This window comes from Stegodyphus dumicola, chromosome 7 (assembly GCF_044657685.1).
Source record: "Stegodyphus dumicola isolate Sdum_Otavi_A_Nest chromosome 7, ASM4465768v1".
In the NCBI taxonomy this organism is placed as follows: Eukaryota; Metazoa; Arthropoda; class Arachnida; order Araneae; family Eresidae; genus Stegodyphus; species Stegodyphus dumicola.
The window spans coordinates 61,412,102-61,434,029 of NC_140774.1; the positions used below are offsets into that span (position 1 = coordinate 61,412,102).

General features: G+C 31.0%; 1 protein-coding gene across 1 annotated transcript in view; it reads right to left on the reverse strand.

Annotated features, from left to right (window-relative positions):
- Positions 1-262: 262 nt before the first annotated feature.
- The window catches only part of Megf8 (multiple EGF like domains 8), a 251,267-nt gene continuing 229,601 nt past the window's right edge, over positions 263-21,928 (reverse strand). The window contains exons 33-36 of the mRNA XM_085820327.1: positions 18,576-18,724; positions 9,905-10,049; positions 5,556-5,661; positions 263-1,424 (exon numbers count right to left, since the gene is read on the reverse strand). Of these exons, the coding sequence (XP_085676453.1) occupies positions 373-1,424; positions 5,556-5,661; positions 9,905-10,049; positions 18,576-18,724 (1,452 nt within the window). The 3' untranslated portion in view covers positions 263-372. The remainder of the gene's footprint in view (positions 1,425-5,555; positions 5,662-9,904; positions 10,050-18,575; positions 18,725-21,928) is intronic.

Consider the following 21,928-nt stretch of genomic DNA (forward strand, 5'->3'; position numbering starts at 1 on the left):
TCAATGTTATAAAATGCTGCCAAATTTTGTCAGAAAGTTAGCCTTTGATGACTGAAAACTTAACACACAATAAAACAGAAAAATATTAATATAAGTTTTTTTTTTCGGTTAACAACAGGAATGATATTCTTTTGTGAATATTTAGATTCATTTATATTTTTTTTAACCAGTTTAAAATTCAAAGTTGGAAGGCGTTTTTTATTAGAAATGGAAGGACAAAAGTGCAGAATGAACTTTATATATCACTGTACAAACCAAAAGATTAAATATTAATTCAACAATATATTTTTATTATTATACAAACAGAAAACACATAAATTACAAACTTTATATACAGATTTATCTTACAAAAAGATCAGCAAACAATGAGATTCATACATTGGCATGGCTAGTTCTTCTTCGCATTGCTGCTCTCAATCCACATCCAACATGATAATGAGAGCTACGTGAAGTAATCAAACCAGATGCCAAACACATCCTGACCAGTGAATTAGCTCCTCCAGGAAGTTGGACAAGTATTGTCGCAATAGCTCCAAAGCCATCTGAAAGTGGCTCCACAGCTAAAGGACGGAGACTTATTTTGTCTTCGAGCAGTTTAGGAGAGTCTCTCCCATGTACTTTGATGTGCTTAAGTTTTTTGCGATAATTACTTGGGGAGTAGAGGAAGATATCAGAATCATCTGGTTCATCCTCTACAACAGTGACTATATGACCAAATGGACGGCTGGCCATGTGTTTCATTTCTGCAGCATGAAGACGCCTGGCACGGCGTAAATCGAATGCTTGCTTGACTTTCCACATGACAACACAGACAGCTAAAAATAAAAAGAAACAGGAAAAGAAAACAGAAAAGAATACGAACAAATCAATCCTAGTTTGATCCTGTCTAAAAAATAAACTTCCGTATGTCTCTTTCTCAGCGCCACGCAAAACCATATAAAAACGTGTCGTGCGTAAGTCATGTACTTCTTGGGGTATAGTTACTATTAATCTATTTTCTAAATTCTTGACTAGCAAAAAATCTTCACACTTTTTCACATCAACATACGTTGTAAGACCTTGTGCGTTGGCAACTTTTGGTCGAAGATTTTGTACAGGCACAATATCTGAAGAATTGGAAGACTCTTTACTTGCATCTTCAATATTATCCCGTTTTTTGCGCCTCATAGTAGATTCTAGCTCAGAGGCAATGTCATAACTACCTATATCAATTCCATACTTGTCATCAATGGAGATATGATGCAAACCTGACATTTTATCTACCTCAACAATAAAAGTGTCTTCTTTTGCAGACAGAAAGAAATCAACAGATCCGCTGGTGACATCTACTACAATTCGAATATCTACATTCATGTATCTGGGCTGCACAGCAAAGAACACAGTATGACCAAAGAGTAATGGGCTTGTTTTTCGATTGCACTCCACTGAAAAGAGAAGAAAAAACAAAGTAAACCTGATACAAAAATTTGTGCCTAAAATTTGAGATGTAGACTAGATAAAGCAGTAACATTCATAAAAATATAAACAAAAAGCATTCAAATAAGACAGCAGTCATCCTAAATTGATTATGCTGAAATCAGTTTTCATACTTCATTTATGGTCTTGTACCATAGAATGAAAATCTCATTTAATGCTCTGAGTGGCACAGGTTTCTGGACCAGTATTTAAACAGTTTTTATCAGCTAAATTTGTATATTAACTTATTTTAGTCTCTATTTTCATAAACTTACATTCATTAAGATGACATTTATTTTATTAAATACAATAAGAAAGCAGAATATCTTAATATATACCAGGTGATCAAAAACCTCATGACCAGATAAAGCCGGTAATGGCGCTCAGAGGGTTAAGCAACACAGGATTTTTATATCCTTCTATGAAGAATATTTGTTGTTATGGCATAGCACTGTTCTTTTTTTTTTTTTTGCTATTACATTGACATATATTAATAAATTAGTGATTTTTCTTGCTGGTATAGTTCTATGAATATGAGAAAGGTTAATGCTGTTTACTTTTATCCATAACTGAAATCTTTAGTGTTCTACAGGAAGATTTCTAATAATGCAAGAATGTGTTTCTTTTTAACAAATGGAGAAAAGACACCAATTTAATATTTGAAACACTAACGTAGAATGCCCATCAAATATAATAGTTATCACTATAATACACATCGATGTGACAAATTAAATACATTTGATAATAATTTCATATTTATAAATACTTCACAAAAAATCAAATTTATAAATACTTCACAAATTACCATTACTTAACATGAGAATTGATTAGGTGTGTGATGCTTTTTACTTACTATTTCAACAAGTTGCTCAAGTAGAAATTAAATTTTTGGTTAAAATTTAGTTTCTATTTCAGTTACTAATTTAGTTTCTATTTTAGTAAACCCACACAATAAAATGGTTTCTCTTTAGGAGAAAGTATCTTTACATCTTCTTTTCTCAAATTAAACACTGCTCCGTTAAGAGCACATATCAGAAAACAGTCATTTTAGAAATGCCAGGAAATCTTTGAAACCATGAAATGTTGTGTCCATAAAAAGCATAAAAGTCATACTGACTCACCAGTTGTGAATAAATAATAATCACTGAGCTGAAACGATTCTGTTCTCCCTGAATTATAAAAGTCTGAAAATTTGATAAAGCTTTATAATTATTCTTTATTATTTATTCTAGTATAATATCATTTGCTTTTTAGATACATATAGTGATAGCAATGAATGAATATTTTATTTCTTACATTCATTTAACAGTGTTTTAAGAGCACATGATTTAATCTCATACAAATTTGACTTTATATAAAACAGTTACCAATATATTTCTTAAACAAACAAAATTATATTATATTTCATTATAGTCACCATATTTACCCAAATATATGGCAATGTTTTATTTTCCTTCCAAATTTTTAATCTGAAAACTTGGAAGTCTTCTTAAATTCACACACATACACACACACACACATATATATATATATTAAAAAAAGACAGAGAGCTCAAAATGTTGATTGTTTTAAACTGTACAGTACTAATATCTCATATGTTAATCCTACTCCAATATACTTCATTTAAAATACAAAGCAATCTTCTTTCAGAATCTAAGTAGCGAGACAAAGTGACACTGAGTAACAATTCCAGCACTGAAGTCCAGTTCAGTTAGTATGCAGTGTCTGTGCAATACCATTGTATACCAATCGGACTAGAGATTCAACTTTCATTTAAAGAGAACACTGTATTTCAAAAATAGTGTAAGTACCAAACTTTTGCTTCAATTTATGCTCTTGAAATACAGTCAAAAGTCGTTAATCCGGACTCGTTGGGACTTCGGCGATTCCGGATTATCGATTTTTCCGGATTATAGATCATCAGTTTAAATCTGGTAAAATGGCATGCAGAAATTATAAAATTAAAAATATAAAACCGTAATTTACGAAATAAAGAACAATTATGATCTAAAGGGTATCAAAATTTACAAAAAAAGCTTAATATTTATTTGTTTACTTTATTAAACATTTCTTTCAATGTACGTTGTTTAAGTTGATTCGTTTTTTATGTGATAATACATTCTCTTTAATTCTATAAACAGACATAATTTCTTGTTCAGTTACAAAGTTCCGCTGTTCACGTCCTATAATTGCTGTGTCGAGAATACCGACTAATTTGTCAATCGAAATTTTTTCGTTTTCAATAACCTCTGTCACTTTCTTCGCTATCGGAAGCGAATTATAATGACGAGGCATTTGATTTAAATCATATCAAAGATGAAGTACATCGAGATGAAATACTACATTGAGTAAGCAATTATAAGCCAAATAAAATAAAAACATCTGCCCTTAAGATAAGGATAGTAAATTCATTGCACGCCGCCGCGTTAAAGATAAACAAAGTTTAGATAAACAAACGTTAAAGTTTAGTTAACAAAATATATGCCTTTATCCATTTTTTTGCAGCAATTCCACTTTTTGTTTAATGGACTCCGAAAGATACTTTCGCTTTTGTATATCCTTTACATATTAGTAAATATATATCGGAAATTCTATTTGACAAAATCGAAAGTTTAAGCTTACTTTTATAAAATTGCTCCAACAGTCTGCAAAAAATAATAATCCGGATCCAATTCGAAGATTAAGGAACAACGCAATCTGCAACATTAACTGAAATAGATAATTAGATAATTTTAGCTTAGCTTATCCCATCCGTTATACATTAAACGCGCATTCGTAAACGTATTTTGCGCACGCGCACACGCAAATTCGTAGCGGTAAAGGTCTTACGCGCATGCGTCAACACGACGCATGCGCAGAAAGTTTGTAGCTTTGAGGTCCGGATTATAGATCATTCCGGATTATGGGTGTCCGAATTAACGACTTTTGACTGTATAACTAATGAAGCAATATTTGTTCATGTGGATTAATGAACAAAAATATCTTCAAAATTAAATTCTCTACAACCACTGGAAAAAAAAAAAAAAAAAAAAAAAAAAATTGGCTTAAATTCGAAGGCCAAGCAAATATGGGATGTATATGTATACAGTAAAATCTTGACCATCTGAAAAGCTCAAGAAATTCCAAATTACATATAGTTGAGCATATAAAAATTGGAATTCACAGTAGAAAAAGCCAAATGAATGGCAGAAACATCTGGTCTAAAACCAGTCATCTTATTTGTTGCTTACTGGAATGAATATCAAAGGCCTCCATTTAAAATTATGTAATATTTCAGGGGGATGCATTTTGGACAAAAAAGCTGATGTATTATGTAGGCTTGAACATGGAAGTAAAACATCATACCTGATTATGAAATCCAGCTGATCACAAAAGCTGGCTGGAGAAATCGTCAAACTTGTGCCAGTCATTCTAGCAGAAGTTTAAGGGAATGGACCATTCTTTATGCAAACAGGTACAAATTACAGATGCAGTATATAAAAACTTAAATTGTTTATCTCAATTTTTCACACTGCATTGCCTTTCTATTTTCAAATACAACGACACATTGTGCTTTTCTTGATGCCAGAACCCTTTAACTTAGAAACTACCCTATTGCATATTATCCCATGAAAGGCAGGCCGCAAATATTACTTATTCCTTCAAAATGTGACAAAAATCAGAACTTATATCCTTCTTTACAAAAATTAAACTAACTTAATGAGAATTAACTGAATTTAGATTAAACCACGGCTACATTATGATTATGTGACATCATGCTTATCCATTTTTGTTCCTAAATCACAATATTTGGCAACAATCTATGTGTTAATATAATGAGCTCTATAATGGTATTATAAATCTCTCATTTATTTAATTTTTTTGTGAAATTTTCTTTTAATATATTTTGGTTCCTTAAATGCTGGATCAGACTTTTACTGCATGTACCACTCACAAAATGCTAAGTAGTGTAACACATCATTCAAACTCCATTTCAAACTAAAATACATAATATTAATTCTGATAATGAGATTATATAAAAATATCTGGTTCACAATAGCCATTAATAAGAATAATACCTATTAATAATTATGAACATTTTCAAAAAAATCATAACTTACATTGAGTATCAGGATCGAAGCAGTACTCTCTATCTAAATACATATGGCGATAACATTGATGGCCATGTGAAGGGGCACCAAGAAATGTATCTTTGCATTTAGAACACTAGAGTAGAGAAGAGATAAATGTGTAAAAAATTAAAGCATTCAAGACATATCAGTGAACACTTTTCTGTTGATGAGATTAATTAAAAAATATAGCTTCCAGTACAGAAATATGCTACGGAAAAGTACATAGGCAATCGACTGCTACACATAAATGAATAAAAATCTAGTAAAAATTATGAATCATGGTATTTAGAAATTTTATTATTAAACTATAAACAAAGAACTTAATTTCTTCAAAATTTAAAATAGAGTGAAAATTCTCAAGATTAGTAATTTCTGTCTTAATTCCCATAACACATCTAAAAATTTTACGACTGAAAATGCATGGAAATCTTCTGATAACATAAGTTTTGTTCTTGAACTGGTAAAAGTGCAGAACAGGCTGCATCAACAAAGTTCAGAAGGCGGAGCTGTGTGGCATCCATAAATGGGCGGGACTATGCTTGTGATGTCACAATGTATTCTCGCATTTACACTACGCATACTTTATATTTTCTCTTAAAAATAACAATAATAAATTGTTTATTATTGTAAATTAATATCAAATTTTTTACTTTAAATTTACATTTATAACATTTAAGCTTAGGCATTACTGATAATAAGTATAATAAATTGTTTATATTTAAAATTACCATGATACAGTGAGCGAATTCTCCCAATTATTAAAATGATAAACAATGTCGTAGTCTCTAATACTTGTACAGCTTCAATATTTTTAAAGATTTTTATTAAAGCATTTATAGAAATTTAAAAAAAAATTAATTTAAATTCATATTTTGGAACATTTCAATTTTATCATTTTTACAAATTACCTTCTTGCTATGTAACGACATAATTCCTTACATACCAATAATTAGACAATTTTCATCATTTTCTAAAAATTTTAAACTTTACATAAAAAAAAAAAAAAAAAGAATATTTTTTTATTGCATATGAACATCATTACACAGCTTTTATATCAGTTTCAAAAATCCCTAAATCCCGCCATATTCTCTGTAGGCCTACTAGAATTCTACGCATCAATAAATAAAAAATATCCAATTTCTCACAATGAAAGACAATAATATAAGAAAATAAATACTACAAACTTGGAACACTAAGCAATGCTTCACATACGCACACACACATATTATCAATGAACTCATATTATCAAGTGCATTTACGATACCAAACACTACCTATTAAAATAATGAGGTAAAGGGTTTCAAAGTTTACAGTTTTGCTACTGTTGAGTAGATCATCAGACTATTGATATTTATCGTAAGTCAGAAAGCATTATCAACATATCAAAACCAAACAATTAAAAATACAATTTAAATAACAAAAAAGATGTCTCAAATATGATATAAAATTAACACAATAATACAAATTTAAAATACACAAACAATATATTAAACATTGCACATAAATAAAGTTACATTACTGCTCAGAATCACACACAATCTTGTTTTCCCTTGTACACAACGATCAGTATTTGCTCGAAAAATATCAAAGAATTCCACAAACTCGGGGTCCATGTGCACATCCATCTATTTTCACTTAAAAAAAAAAAATCAGAGAACTGCTCAAATCGGCATTGCGCACCACATTGACTTTGCCCATGTCCTCATCGATCTATTTTCACTTAAAAAAAATCAGAGAATTGCACAAACCATCACGCACCACACTGGCTTTGCCCATGTGCACATCGATCTATTTTCACTTAAAAGAACATCACAGAATTGCACAAACTTGGCCTTGCACATAACCTCGGCATTGTGTACCACATTGGCTTTGCCCATGTACACATCGATCTATTTTCACTTAAAAAAAACATCAGAGAATTGCACAAACTCGGCATCGCGCGCCACATTGGCTTTGCCTTTGTGCACATCAATCTATTCTAACTTAAAAAACATCACAAAATTGCACAAACTCGGCATTGCGCACCACATTCTCTTTGCCCATATACACATTGACCTATTTTCACTTAAAAAAAATCAGAGAATTGCACAAACTCGGCATCGTGTACAACCTCGGCATTGCACACTACATTGCCTTTTGCCATGTACACGTCGATTTATTTTCACTTAAAAAAAATCAGACATTGAATAAACTCTTCACTCAGAAATCTGCTATTCATATACTCAGAAATGTATTTAAAAAATCAGAGAAATGCAGAAACTCGCGCGTACCCAACTCCATTGATTTGAGTTGTAAAAAAATGTGTCCAGAAAAATCATATAAATAAAAATAAAGCTAACAGAATAAAGCAACTACTGAGCATCCAAACTGCCATAGTTTGACAAGCACCCAATATTTTACTTAAGTCAATAATAATAAAAATAAAACTTACCTTCAGTCCACTCCTTTTGCAGAATATATGGCTGAGATCTCACTGAGAAATATATGCATCAATCGGCTGGCGTCGAATTTCTTGGGTTTCCTTCTCCAGATGTATTCTGCAAGATAGGAATCAAACTGTCCTTTTGCCTTATGAGAACCATGGAAACTTCTTTTGATTGCTGCCCAAGTTCTCTCAATACTATTAGCATATGTACCTGTCTCTGGATCTTTAAAACGCAAGCTATGATTGACTTTCAGGTGGCTTCGAACTCGAGACAGTCATATGCTTTCCAGGAATCCGATATAATAGTCGATCCTGGTAGAACATTCTCTTTAAAATGATTTCCAACAATTTTTTGGCACCTCTGTTTTAAACAACCACAAATACGCATTTATCCGTCCCTCTTTCAACCAAACCAAAACCCATCTTCCTTAGACTCTTTTCCTTCTATAATACTTTTGCTTCCCAAACTTACTTTCGTTAATTTCCACAATCACGCCTTTCCCACCCAACATCATATTCTCCTTCAAGCATAACTGCATGCATACTTCCCTACAAAAACTTTTCCAACCCGGCACCGTATTTTTAGCAATACGTAATTCCGTTAATATAAATTCATTCCCGCACTTACCCAACCACATATAGGTAACTTGCAAAACATCACACATGCTCAATTTACTCTTCGCAAACCAGGAGTTCTTTGGAATTGATCTTGAAATTCGATGCCTACATTCGCCTCCAGTAACTCTGCACATCCACTCAAAACCGTCTATAAGGTTCTTTCGCTCTACTAGTTTCGTATCAGTTTCACAAATCGGGCACTTATACGATATTGCAATCAAACTTTTCTCCATACACCACTCAACAATGCTTTTTTTACCTCTTTGCTCCAACTGATAAAAAAAAAATCCAGATTCAGATACTCATCCATTCTGCAGTAAGCACTGAATTAGACACACTCACCAATAATCAAAACATTCTTTAAGCAAAAGAATTCTTTTCTGTATTTTCAGAAGTTACGGTTATAATTTTTAAATCATGCATCCAATATTTTCAATCGTTTGGTATCTTAATAATACATTTGTGAAAGATAACTCGTTGCGTTAAATGCTAATACTACCACACAAATTAGATTTATAATTAAAAAAATCTTGCGCAGTACATTTTAAAACCTAACATTTCAACTCAGTTAAAATATAATTTAAGTTTTCTTTAAATATGAAGCTATAGCATACTTATAATTTGTTTTTAAGAAGAGGCATAACCAATATTATGCCATAAAAAGGCGTGTCCAAGTATAAGAGAAGTAAACACACCATCGACTGATGCAGCCTATTCTGCGATTTAGCCCCTAAACTATCTGCCAGTGCTAATTAAAAGTCAGTTTTGTATGAAATATAACTGAAAAATACAGTGTGATTCAGAATTCCAGAAATCTAATCTAAAAAGACCACACTTTGCTTGGTTTTAGGTGTACAGTAAAAACTCAAAAAATTACTAAATTATAATAAAAGCGACAAAAATATCTTTTTACAAAAGATGCTGGCTATTACAATCATATTTTTCAATAAATAAATTCACAATGAAGACAATATTTTTACTAATTTGTTCAAAGGCTAAATCAATTATGCATGGCTTTTACGATGCAAAACAGATCCACAGACTTTTCAGATGCTTCTAATAGAGTAAACCTCTGTTCCTGCCTAATATTTATGATGCCTTAACTATCCTTCCATCCCATCTTTCATTCATTATCTTTAGCATTCAACTCTAGGTATAATGCACGTGTAAGCTTAACCGAAGGTTAAACACATTTGCTTCAAGCAATAATTCTCATAAATGGTTTCCATCATTAATGTAAATGCTATTTATAATGAGAGTCTGCAGACTAATCAATTGCACTATATACATTTACCTGTAACTGCCAGCAAGGTGTCATATGCATAATACTCTTCATATTCTTCTGAGAACACTGCCGATCAGTTTCTGTATTATTTTGGCAATTACAATTCTCTCCATTTAAGGGGTTACATGAATCCCCATGTCCATGGCATTCACATCTGAAATACAAAATCCAAAAATAATTTGATTTTCATAAAAAAATTGCATATGATAATGATAAATGTAACAGTAAAATACCCTATTTATTTAAATAAAAAATAGTTTCCTTTAAAACTAAACACTTGATTAAGCATAGAAATAATACTGCCAATAGATGTGGCAACATCACAGAATAGCATAACAGCAGATTGACAGAGTTGCTTCAGTCAGTATATTGCAAGGTGCAGTAGGGTGCAAGTGAAAAAGCAGAACCTGAAAGCAATAGCGAATCCCTATTTATTTTTGTTTTACATTGGAGAAATTAACCACAGAGATTTTTAAAATGTTGAAGGCAGCATCTGATGAGATTATAATGAACCATATAATTACATTTGTGTGGAACTCATGCTACAAAAATGTCACTGCCTGCGGAGCGTGAGCTTTGTCTTCACTAGCCATTCTATCAGTCAGAATAAGGAAAACATTTCTGAAGTAAATACTTTGCTTTGGCAAAATGTCTACAAACAGTTTGATAAATTGCTACAGGAACAAACATTATTAGAACTGGCTCATGTCACAAGATTTTATAGGATGATTTGAAGAAATCAAATTTGTTCGTCAGCAAAATTTGTTCTCATGCTTTTTACAAAGAATAAATGCAAAACCACTTGGCTATAAGAACAGAACATGAGAAAACTATTACTAGGGATTCTGATTCTTGTTGAGTCATTATAAAAAATGAATCACGTATTTAAGCATATGATCTTGAGAAGAAGCAAATACTGTCATTGTGGCAGATATTTGCATTTCAAAGAGAAAAATGGCAAGTCCACTTTAGAGTTGAAGTTATGTTTATGGTGGTTTTTAATAACGATGATCTTTCCATGAATTTCAGTCACTAGCTCATACTGTGACTGAAAAGTTCTACAATGCATACAGCCCACCAGTGCTGAGTAGTTAAAAAAACAGAACACCGGCAGTTTGACTCAGGTTCGGATTTAGTGAGCAGGAAGGCTAAGTTGGTGTTTTTATGGTTTTCTTCAACTGTCACATAAATGGAAGTCAATTTCCCTAAAAATTCCTCCACAAATGCAACTTTTCCCTTAGTCAGATAGCCTTTGCTGTATTCAAATAATGAAACAAAACAAACTAAAGACGCTGTAAGCAGAAAATGGTTGTAAAAATGGACCTACAGAAACTGCCATCTACATTAAGAAGCTCTCTACTCCTTTTTAGAAGCCAGTACAATATAATACTTACGGTTACAGCCGAAAACATCGCGGGAAATACACGCAAGATGTGGGAGAAAACATTGCAGTTCTAAAACATCATGGTACAAAATATTGTCGTTGAAAATAAAGCGGTTAAAAAACTTTGCACTTTAAAAACATTGTCGTCAAAATTATCGAGGTAAAAAATAAAGTATCTACAAATCATCGAATGGCGATAACATCGCAGACATGCTTTTTTCAGGCTTTAATAATTGTAAATGGATATTCCCATAATGATTTGTGAATGCAAGATGGAAGAAAGGATAATTTTTACTTTCATATTTTTTATTAACTAATAAATTTTTGCTGATAAAGTCAGAAGGAAACTTAAGCATAGAAAACTAATGCAACTTTATAGCACTTAATAGAATTTTAAACTGACATAGTTAACTAAAAGTCATTAATAAATCATTTTTTATAAAGTTTTTACTGGGAATATAATCTAAAAAAGATTAGAAAAAGAAAGGTAAGTAACTGCAAGATCTTATCTATAAAAAAATTGGTTAATCTAATACAGTCAAAAGTCGTTAATTCGGACACCCATAATCCGGACCTCAAAGCTACAAACTTTCTGCGCATGCGTCGCACCGACCTTTATGGCTGCGAATATGCGCGTGCACAAAATACGTTTACGAGTGTGCGTTTAATGTATAACGGACAGTATAAGCTAAGATAAAATTATCTAATTATCTATTTCAGTTAATGTTGCAGATTGCGTTGCTCCTTAATCTTCGAATTGGATCCGGCTTGTTATTTTTTGCAGACTGTTAGAGCAATTTTATATAAGTAAGCTTGAACTTTCGATTATGTTAAATATAATTTCTGATATATATTTACTAATATGTAAAGGATCTACAAAGCAAAAGTATGTTTCTAAGTCCATTAAACAAAAAGTGGAATTGCTGCAAAAAATGGATAAAGGCATATCCTTTGTTTATCTAAACTTTGTTTATCTTTAACGCCTCGGTGCACAATGAATTGGAAGTTGATCTATCAGCACTATCCTTATCTTCAGGGCAGATGTTTTTATTTCATTTGGCTTATAATTCCTTACTAAATGTAGTATTTCATATTGATGTACTCCGTCTTTGATATGATTTAAATCAAATTCCTCGTCATTATAATTCGCTTCGATAGCGAAGAAAGTGACAGAGGTTATTGAAAACGAAAAAATTTCAATTGACAAATTAGTCGGTAGACACAGCAATTATCAGTTACAAAGTGGAACTTTGTAACTGAACAAGAAATTATGTCTGTTTATAGAATTAAAGAGAATGTATTATCACAAAAAATGAAGCAACTTAAACAACTTACATTGAAAGAAATGTTTAATAAGGTAAACAAATAAATATTAAGCTTTTTTTTTTTTTTTTTAAATTTATTTATTTATTTATTTATTTTTTTTTTTGTAAATTTTGATACCCTTTAGATCATAATTGTTCTTTATTTCATAAATTACGGTTTCATATTTTTAATTTTATAATTTCCGCATGCCATCTTACCAGATTTAAACTGATGATCTATAATCCGGAAAAATCGATAATCCGTAATTGCCGAAGTCCCGACGAGTCCGGATTAACGACTTTTGACTGTACTAATTGCTTGTCTGATTTCTTTTGATGATTAAAGTGGGAAAAAAAAACCACAGTACTTTTAAAGCATTATACCGATTTCATTTACTCAAGAAGCACTTAAATTTTTTCATTTCTTTTTATTTATATTATTCTCATTATTTACATAAAGTTTTATGCCTTAAATACATTAAATCCTAAAAGCAAATTTTATAATTGTGTGTAAAGACACGCCACCAAATTTTTAACATTATTTTGACAGATTAAAACATGTTTTGGGAAAATCTGTATATTTCTCTTATTGGTCTGAAGAAGTATTTAATAATAAAGAAATTAAAAAAAAATAAATGCATATTGCACAGTTCTGAAAACACACTGCTATAAATTTATATAATTAAAAAAATATATATTTAATTTTGGAAAATCTTGTTACTCAGATTCTAAATATTTTCCATTCTCAGCGATAAAGTTTGAATTTATGATGTTTTTATCATATGTATAATCGGGAAGTTTCGCCTCCTTAATCGAATTACATGGATATGTAATTTTATTCGAAAATGTTTAAAATGTTGTATTATTCATTATTCGTTTTGCTGAAGGTTGGGAGGGGGGGAAGTCAATTAAATGTATATTTTTAATATATGTAATTCATTGATGAAATTATATATTAATTAAATAAATCTGTATGCATGAATAAATATATGCAAAAGAGGCAAAGGACTTTTTCAAAAACAAACAAGATAGGACGATTTAAGCATATTTGGTAAACTCTTAACTAAACTTTTCTGGGTTCTCTTTTTAAACTGCATGGTAGCTGTAAAGCATACAAGTACTAATAAATTAAGAAATGTTATTTCTGTTTGTACATGGAGCATCATCAGTAATGACTGAAATTTTCAGCTGTCTTTTATTAACCAAATAGCCTTAAGCACCCAGAATGGACAGATTCCCAAGAGTTCAAAACACCTGCTCTAATGGTTGACTCTCCCCAATAGTATAATTAGCTGTAATTCGTCCCTCCCCCCTGAGTTAAGCTGCTTAGCTTGTTTTTCAATGCAGTACTCAGAACAAAGAGCTCCAAGCCTTAGTTTCCCGATTGCTTTCATCTTGCATAGAGATTGCTACAGTTTCCAGCCAAACGATGATTCTCATTTCTCTTTCGAAACAAATATATACTACTATTAATGAAAGAAAAAATTTCATTTTATAAACAAAATAACTGAATATAAAATGTGAAACTAAATCATTTATTAAAAAATGAACTTTTGTAAAAAACTCTTAAATCAATATTCTGAAAATTTTAAGTGCGGTGAAATACAGCATTTAATTTTCTCCCTTAACCCTTTCAGTCCCAATTGGTTATATAAGTCCCAGTAGATGTTTAAAGAAGCATAGAGGGAATTACACGTATCAATTTACTACATAGTTGATGTCCTACTTGTAGTAGGCATCATTTCTAACATCCCCACTACAAAATTATCGCACGCCTCTTCTTATAGAGGCTTAGTGACAGACTGTCAATTTCATTTCTGTCATTTGTGATAATTACCAAGAAAAAATAAAAAAAAATCAAGTCAGCTGAAACAAACAAATAAATTGAAACTGAAAGGGTTAAACAATTTAAGATGTTTTTTAAATTTTCAATATTTAGTTATTCAGATTTCAAGCAGCAAAATCATCTTCTCCAAATGCCATTTGTTTCTTTCTTTCATTTAAAGATTTTATATTTTGAAAACTTGCACATCTTTGCTTTTGATATTCTGCACTATATCACAAGTAAAATTATAAATTTTTGCTCATAAAAATTCATAGATTCATGAGTCTATTTGAACTAATTGTATTTAATATGTTGAAGACTTATATTGATAGAGTTTTATAATATATTTTTAGTGAGAAATATGCTCTAACATAAAACATGCATTAAAATAACTGAGCCACAGAATCAATAAGAAACTGTGGTTATTACCAAAATATATAAGGACAATGTACAATATAAGAAAGACTGCAAAAATGAATGAGGACAATATTTAAAATAAAGAAGGACTAACTTCTCCCACTCCTGCATCATCGCCACTATATATAACTTAAACATGTTGCAACAATAAAATGAGCAAAAAACAGGGAGTCTGAGCATACCAGTACCCCCCCCCCAAAAAAACATGTGATTCGAGTATATACAAGTATTAATATATAGTATGAATCACAATCAACATACTAATTAAGACTTGAATGCATATTAAAGAGAACGTATATCAAAGTATAAGAAATGGCAAACTCCATGAAATATAAAGATGAAAAAGGTATTTTTGTTTGATTTAAAACATAAACCATGGAAAACATGCCTTCTTTAAAAATATCTTTTTCCAAAATGTGTCAGTTGCTTTCAGTTGAATGCGTAGAACACTAAAATGCTTTCATTTTATTTAAAAAGCTTTCATTTTATTTCATTTTATGATTATTTTAATTAAAAAATAATCATGCATGAAGCGAACTTGGATTTTAAAATTTAGTTATGGTTGACATTCAAAATCACATGTTTATAAAACATTTAAAATATTATATAAAAAAAGTTACATTTTCTTATTCAAAAAAAATTTGCCATTTAAGTACAAAAAAATTGTACTTGAAACGTTTCATTCACTGAAAATAAAAGTCAATGTAAAATTTGTGCAGTTTTTATTCTTGAAAACAATTTAAGGGAAATTTGATTAAGTTTTTATTTCATTAAATTTTATCTTTAATTAAAAATTTACAAGAAAAATTAGTTGCTTCAAAGTTGTGAGGTAAAGAATTCCGAGAACAAAGAATCGCCGCAAAATAGAATCTCACCTAGAAATATTAATTTTAATTTTGCTACAGATTTTTGAAGGGAACAAATCAAGATATTCTGAAAAATTAAGAAACACAGAAGAAAAACATTAAAATTGTCTTAGGAAGTTGGTCACTGTAAGTTCAATAAGTAATTACAAAATTTTCAAGTAAAATGAGTATGAAAAACTAAATAAAATACTTTTCAGTGCTTTTTTTAAACTTTTCAGTGCTTTTTTTTAAACCAATGGCGGGCTTTCAGCCGACTTCGGCTTGGCCACTACTAAGGCCAGAAGTTATAGTCACTTTATTGAGGCACTAAATAAGTGGGCCACCTTTGTCTTCTATGAAGAGACGGACAATTACAACCATGCCTTCTCCGAGATTCGAACCCTGCACCTTTGGTATCGAAAGCCCGCTCCCCCAAACCACTATGCCGTCTGGGTGGCCTAAACCTAAACGTAAATGTAAGCAATCCAGTTTAAAGCAACCACTCAAAATTCCATTTTAATCTTGTGTGGATGTGGTGATTAAAATGAATGATTAAAACTTAAGTTTTATTGTTCTCAAAAACACTGTTTGTCTTAAAGGCCATTCCCACTGGGTTTATCTGAGCTAACGAACACAATTGATGTAGCCGACCCATCTCCAAGACCAGTTATTTCTCATAGGGCAGCAAGTTGAAAAATCTGAACTGTCACCAAGAAGGTTCACTGCAAATATACATTATTTCTAAGAAACAAACAAACAAACAAACAAACAAACAAACAAAAAAAAAAAAAAAAAAAAAAAAAAGGGGGGGGGGCTGCATGAAGATTTTTGTGATTTTCCTAAAATATAATGTGCATATGAACCAATTCCTGAGAATGTACTCCACAAAGGAATCTTACACCCCTTAAGCAGATAGCAGTAGTGTGCTTTGGTACAATCTAATAAATCCAAACCTTACTGAAATATTATATAGCTGACTTTCATCATAACTAACAAATCAACATTCAAGTAAACTGACTGCACGCTGCGCATAAAAATTTTAATAACACTTTAAGAGTAAACTGAAACAAAACAAGAAATAATTTTTGCTATAAGAGTATTAGATTAACAAAAGTGAAGAAAATAATCTCATAATTCAGTTAGCAATTTTTTTATAGATAAGGTCATGCAATTACTTAACTTCCAATTTCTAATCTTTTTTTAGATTATACTTTTCATGAAAAATTACCAGTAAAAACTTTATAAAAATAATTTATTAATGACCTTTTTTAATTAACTATCTCGGTTTAAAATTCTGTTAAGTGCTACAAGTTGCATTAATTTTCTATGCTTAAGTTTCCTTCTGACTTTATCAGCAAAAATTTATTAGTTAATAAAAAATATGAAAGTAAAAGTTATCCTTTCTTCCATCTTGCGCTCACAAATCATTATGGGAATATCCAATTACAATTATTAAAGCCTGAAAAAAGCATGTCTGCGATGTTATCGTTATGCGATGATTTGTAGATACTTTATTTTTTACCACGATATTTTCGACGACGATGTCTTTGAACTGCTTTATTTTCGATGACGATATTTTGTAACACAACGTTTTTGTCTTACGTTGTTTTCTCAGCATAGGTAAAATATCTCAATAATTTTATTTTTGTCAGATCATGAGCATGGAAGCAAAATTTAATAGGAAATAATTTTTTCCTCAAATTCCAGATCCAGAATATCAAAAATACTGCAAAGATTAAATACAACTTTGGAAAAATTGAAAACAAAAAAGTACCCTTTTACAGTAAAAAATACCCTAAATTTTGTCCTATTTAATGCAATAGAATTTTACTGCTTAGAAAAATGCCAGCATAACATTGTAAATTATTATTATTAAAATATCACATTTTTTTTTGTTACAAAATTAGAAAGGCATATATTCTTTGAGATGCATGTAAAAGTCATACTTTGATGTCTGACATGTGTCTTATGAATTTTTATTTTTCCCAAAACAATGGTATAGCAGATTTGTGAATTTATTATAATGCCAACAATATGACTGACATTATTTTAGATACATTAGACCACAAAAATATATCTGACAATAGCATACTTCTCTTCCACATATACATGATTAGTTTTATTTTGAGAAGTCATGAGGGATGAAATGCATATGAAATCAGTTTAACAGTTAATATTTCAAGAACATTTCAAACAGTTAATAGCTATTTTATATAGCTATTAACACATTAACATAACATTAAAAAGATATATTGTAGAAAATTTTATGCTTCTGCATTTCTCTTTTGTCAAACATTGGATTTTAGAATTCTGTATCCCAAAAAATTAAATGCCAGAACTAATCTACATAACACACGGAAATTTGCTAAATTTACAGATAATATGATTTGAGAAATTCTTTCATACAATGGGAAATAAAAACTGACTTTTAAATGCTTAAAGAGAATTTTAAAGCAATACAAAATAAGGGGGTTTTAATGTCCTTCCCTTTTGTTAATATTAAATGCCTATCATATCATATAATAAATTTAAAAAGCATCATCAAAAACATATTTTTTGCAAAGACTAAAAAATTCAATCTTGGGGGTGGCTACAGAGCATTTTCCTTCTTTTACTAACGAAAATTCCTTAAATTAATAGGAAAAATATATAATATCAAAATAAAACTTTTTACAGTACACATTTTTCTGAAGTGCACATGAAGTAAAACACAGCCATTAAACTGAAAGAACAATCTATTTATTCACTTGAGATAAGATGCGATTAGCTGAAAAAAGATAAAAAGATGTTTGAAAATTAAACATAAAATTTATAGTTAAAAGTATCTGAATAAACTCAGAGAATGAAATAATTTTATTACATGTATACATTTAAAAACATTATAAATTCACTTAAAATAACTTACGGACGACACCCATCTTCAAGACGTTCTCCTGCTTTGAAAAAACCAGATATGCATTGATCGCATCTTCTGCCTTCAGTATTGTTTTTGCAGTCAATACAGACAGCATCTTCCAATGGTCCTTCTACGAGTTTCTCAAGTAACTCATTAATCTAAAGAGGGGGAAAGACTTAAAAATCAATTTGAAATATTCTTTGTTTGAAAAAATAACATTTTAAAGTTGACTGTAAAGTTCACTAAATAAACTTATAGTATAGCAGGGACTCTGTGCATATAAGTAATAAAAAAGAGAAAACGATGTAGTATTCTTGATTACATAGCATGTAGAATTCATAGAATGTAGATCCATACTGAAGTGGAAGAATTCTGATTGCATAGAATGCTAAAATGTTGAACTCATAATAACTAACAAACTTGGCAATCAAGGCGGATTAAATTCCAATTTTACTTAATTGACATTTGTGGCCACAATTAACTTGGTGCTCTACGTAGGCTGTCTGAAAAGTTTCCGACCTAATAAAGAAAAAAGATATTTTTTCTACAAAATTACCTTTATTTTCATCATAGTCTCCTTGTAAGTCTATAATTTTTTTTCAGCGATGCTCCCATCCTTTTAACCCATCTAAATAATATGTGGAATCTTTTTCTGTAGTCTCCTCATTTGACAAACATCTTTGCCCTCCAAGGGCTTCTTTTAGTTTAGAGAGGGGGAAAAAAAAAAAAAAAAAAAAAAAAAAAAAAGTCACTTGGTGCTGGTTGTGGCGAATAGGGCAGATTATTAAGCAGTTCAAATCATGATTCATGGAATTTTGCCACTGCAACCGCTAAGGTGTGAGATGGTGTATTGGCTTGGTGAAACAAAATTTTGTCTTTGGCAAATGTGGCCGTTTTTCCACAATTTCTGCCTTCAACTTGTTGAGTAATGTTGCATAGTATGCTTCAGTAATGGTTTTCCCTTTTCAAAAAAATCTATTGAGACAGTTCCATGGCTGTCCCAGAAAACTGCTGCATCACTTTCCCAGCAGAAGGAACAGTTTTTTTTTTTTTTTTTTTTTTTTTTTTTTTTTTTTTTGAGCCGGTTCTCCTTTTGCAGACCACTGTTTTGACTGTGTTTTTTGTTTCTAGGCTGTAATGATAAATCCAAGTTTCATCTACAGTGATTAGCAGAAAAAAAAATATTCTGATTTATTGTGTCAACAGAAAGTGCAAATGCTTATTCGGACACGTTTTTGGTCCAAAGTGAGCAAACATGGCACCCAACATGCAGCCAGCTTATGCGTATCCAAATCGTGGTTCGATATGAGGCAAACACGTTCTTTGAACATGCTAATAGCCTCTGCTATCACTCTAACTGTGATTTGATGGTTGTCAGCATCAGTTGGTGGATTTTAGCGGTGTTTTTGTTAGTGGTTGCACTTTTGGCCACCCTGAACATTCATCGTCATCCAAGCTGGTTTAAATTTAGCTGCCCAATATTTCACAGTGCAGTGCAATGATGGTGCTGAGTCCCCATACACTGTGTCCAACTCCTCTTTAATCTGAGTAGGCATTTTCCCTTTCAAAAACAGGTATCTAATAACAGCATGATACTCAGTTTTTTTTTATTTTTAAAAAAACGGCCACATCAACTCACAAAAGTAATTGTCAAACAAAAAATTTGCATTCAAAATAGCTGAAATTTTGATTGGAAGTTTTCAAGTGATGCCCAAACAAGTCTCCCCCCCCCCCCCACTGTTGATTTGAGTCTACATATTGAGGTCGGAAACTTTACAGACAGCCCTTCGTATTTGTGCCTATTTAAGAACATTTACAATTTTGATACTGTTGCGATAAGAAGAGAGCATAGTAAATAATGTCATTACAAGATGAGAGGCAGAAGTTAAACAGTGCATTTATCCAACATAGAAGCTGAAAAAAAGAAAGTTTTGGTTTAGGTTAGGAAGTTTTGAGTTCAAGTTCTGAATGAGCAATGTTATTAGTATTACCCAAGTGCAACATACATTCGTCTAGAAATTTTGCAGTTTAGAAAAGTTATTATAGTACAAAATCTGAAATCTGGAATAATCTAAAATCCAGATTTCAAAGCCATTAACAACCTTTTCTTTCTTTCTTTCTTTCTTTTTTTTTTTTTTTTAAGAAATTTTTTTTTATATGCTTTACACGTGCACTTTTTTGGGGGGCCCCATAATAAAACATGTGGAGTCCCAATTCTTAATTTCACTTCACTAAATAAAACACCTTGTTACTGAAGAAACATTCATTTTAAGAGGAATTTGTGTGATCAATAATTTGGCTCTGCAGCTGCATACCAGTTTGGCATACATCTCAAACTGAAACATTGAAGAAAACATCAAAGAAACCTTGTTGATTTTACACCTACTGCAATTTTATATCCCTGATGCCAAACTGGCGAATCATTATTTATTTTGCTTTCATCACCGCATGTTTATCAACACATGATTACTTCAGTAACGACTCATGCAGGGATGGCTAAAAAATCTTTTTATATTAGTAACTAAATAACAAAGAGAACGGCAACCTTTTACGTTGATCTTATGCATGACAATGATTACAAACTTATGTTAAATGCACTAAGAAATGTTAATTTTACAAAAATTTCTTTCCATATGCTAAAAATAGGTTTTGTTAATGATACTCATAGGCCAAAAGATTACATTTAGTGCTATTTGAATTAAGAATAACTGATTTGTTATTCACATAAATTAAGAACCGGTGCCACATCTCATATGGCCACACTAGGTGGCAGAATTTAGGAAAGACAAAATTTTTGGAATTTTGAGAAAGACTGAACAACAAAATTAAGGAATGACAAAATTTTAGAATTTGGGCAAAGCACTGGGACACCAAATTTAGGGAAGCAAAAATTTAGAACTTAGGACTCACAGAGACTGCATCAGGTGTTCAGATATCTAGCGCCAGCGCTCGATAAGCCTTAAGTATGTGGGAATTTAATTTATTCAGGACTCAGATAAGCCTTAAGCATGTACAAGAAAAAGACATAAGTATAATAAATAATGAAACTAATACAGTTCAGACTTAATTGTCTCAGTACATGATAGAAGCAAGACAAAATTTAGCAGAACAATTTATCTTTCATCGCCAATCTAATGATACATAGCCAATAATGTACAATGGACGGTATTAAGCAAGGCTACAATTATACTTTACTGATTCCAAGAATTTTCAGTTAATACAGCAGATTGCACTGTTCCTTAACTTTCTGATTTAACCCAGCTTATTATTTTTTTTGAGGCTGTTATTACAGCAATTTTATGAAAATTAAAGTTTGAACTTAATTATGTTGAAAAGTGCTTCTAATTCTGGTGCTGCATCAG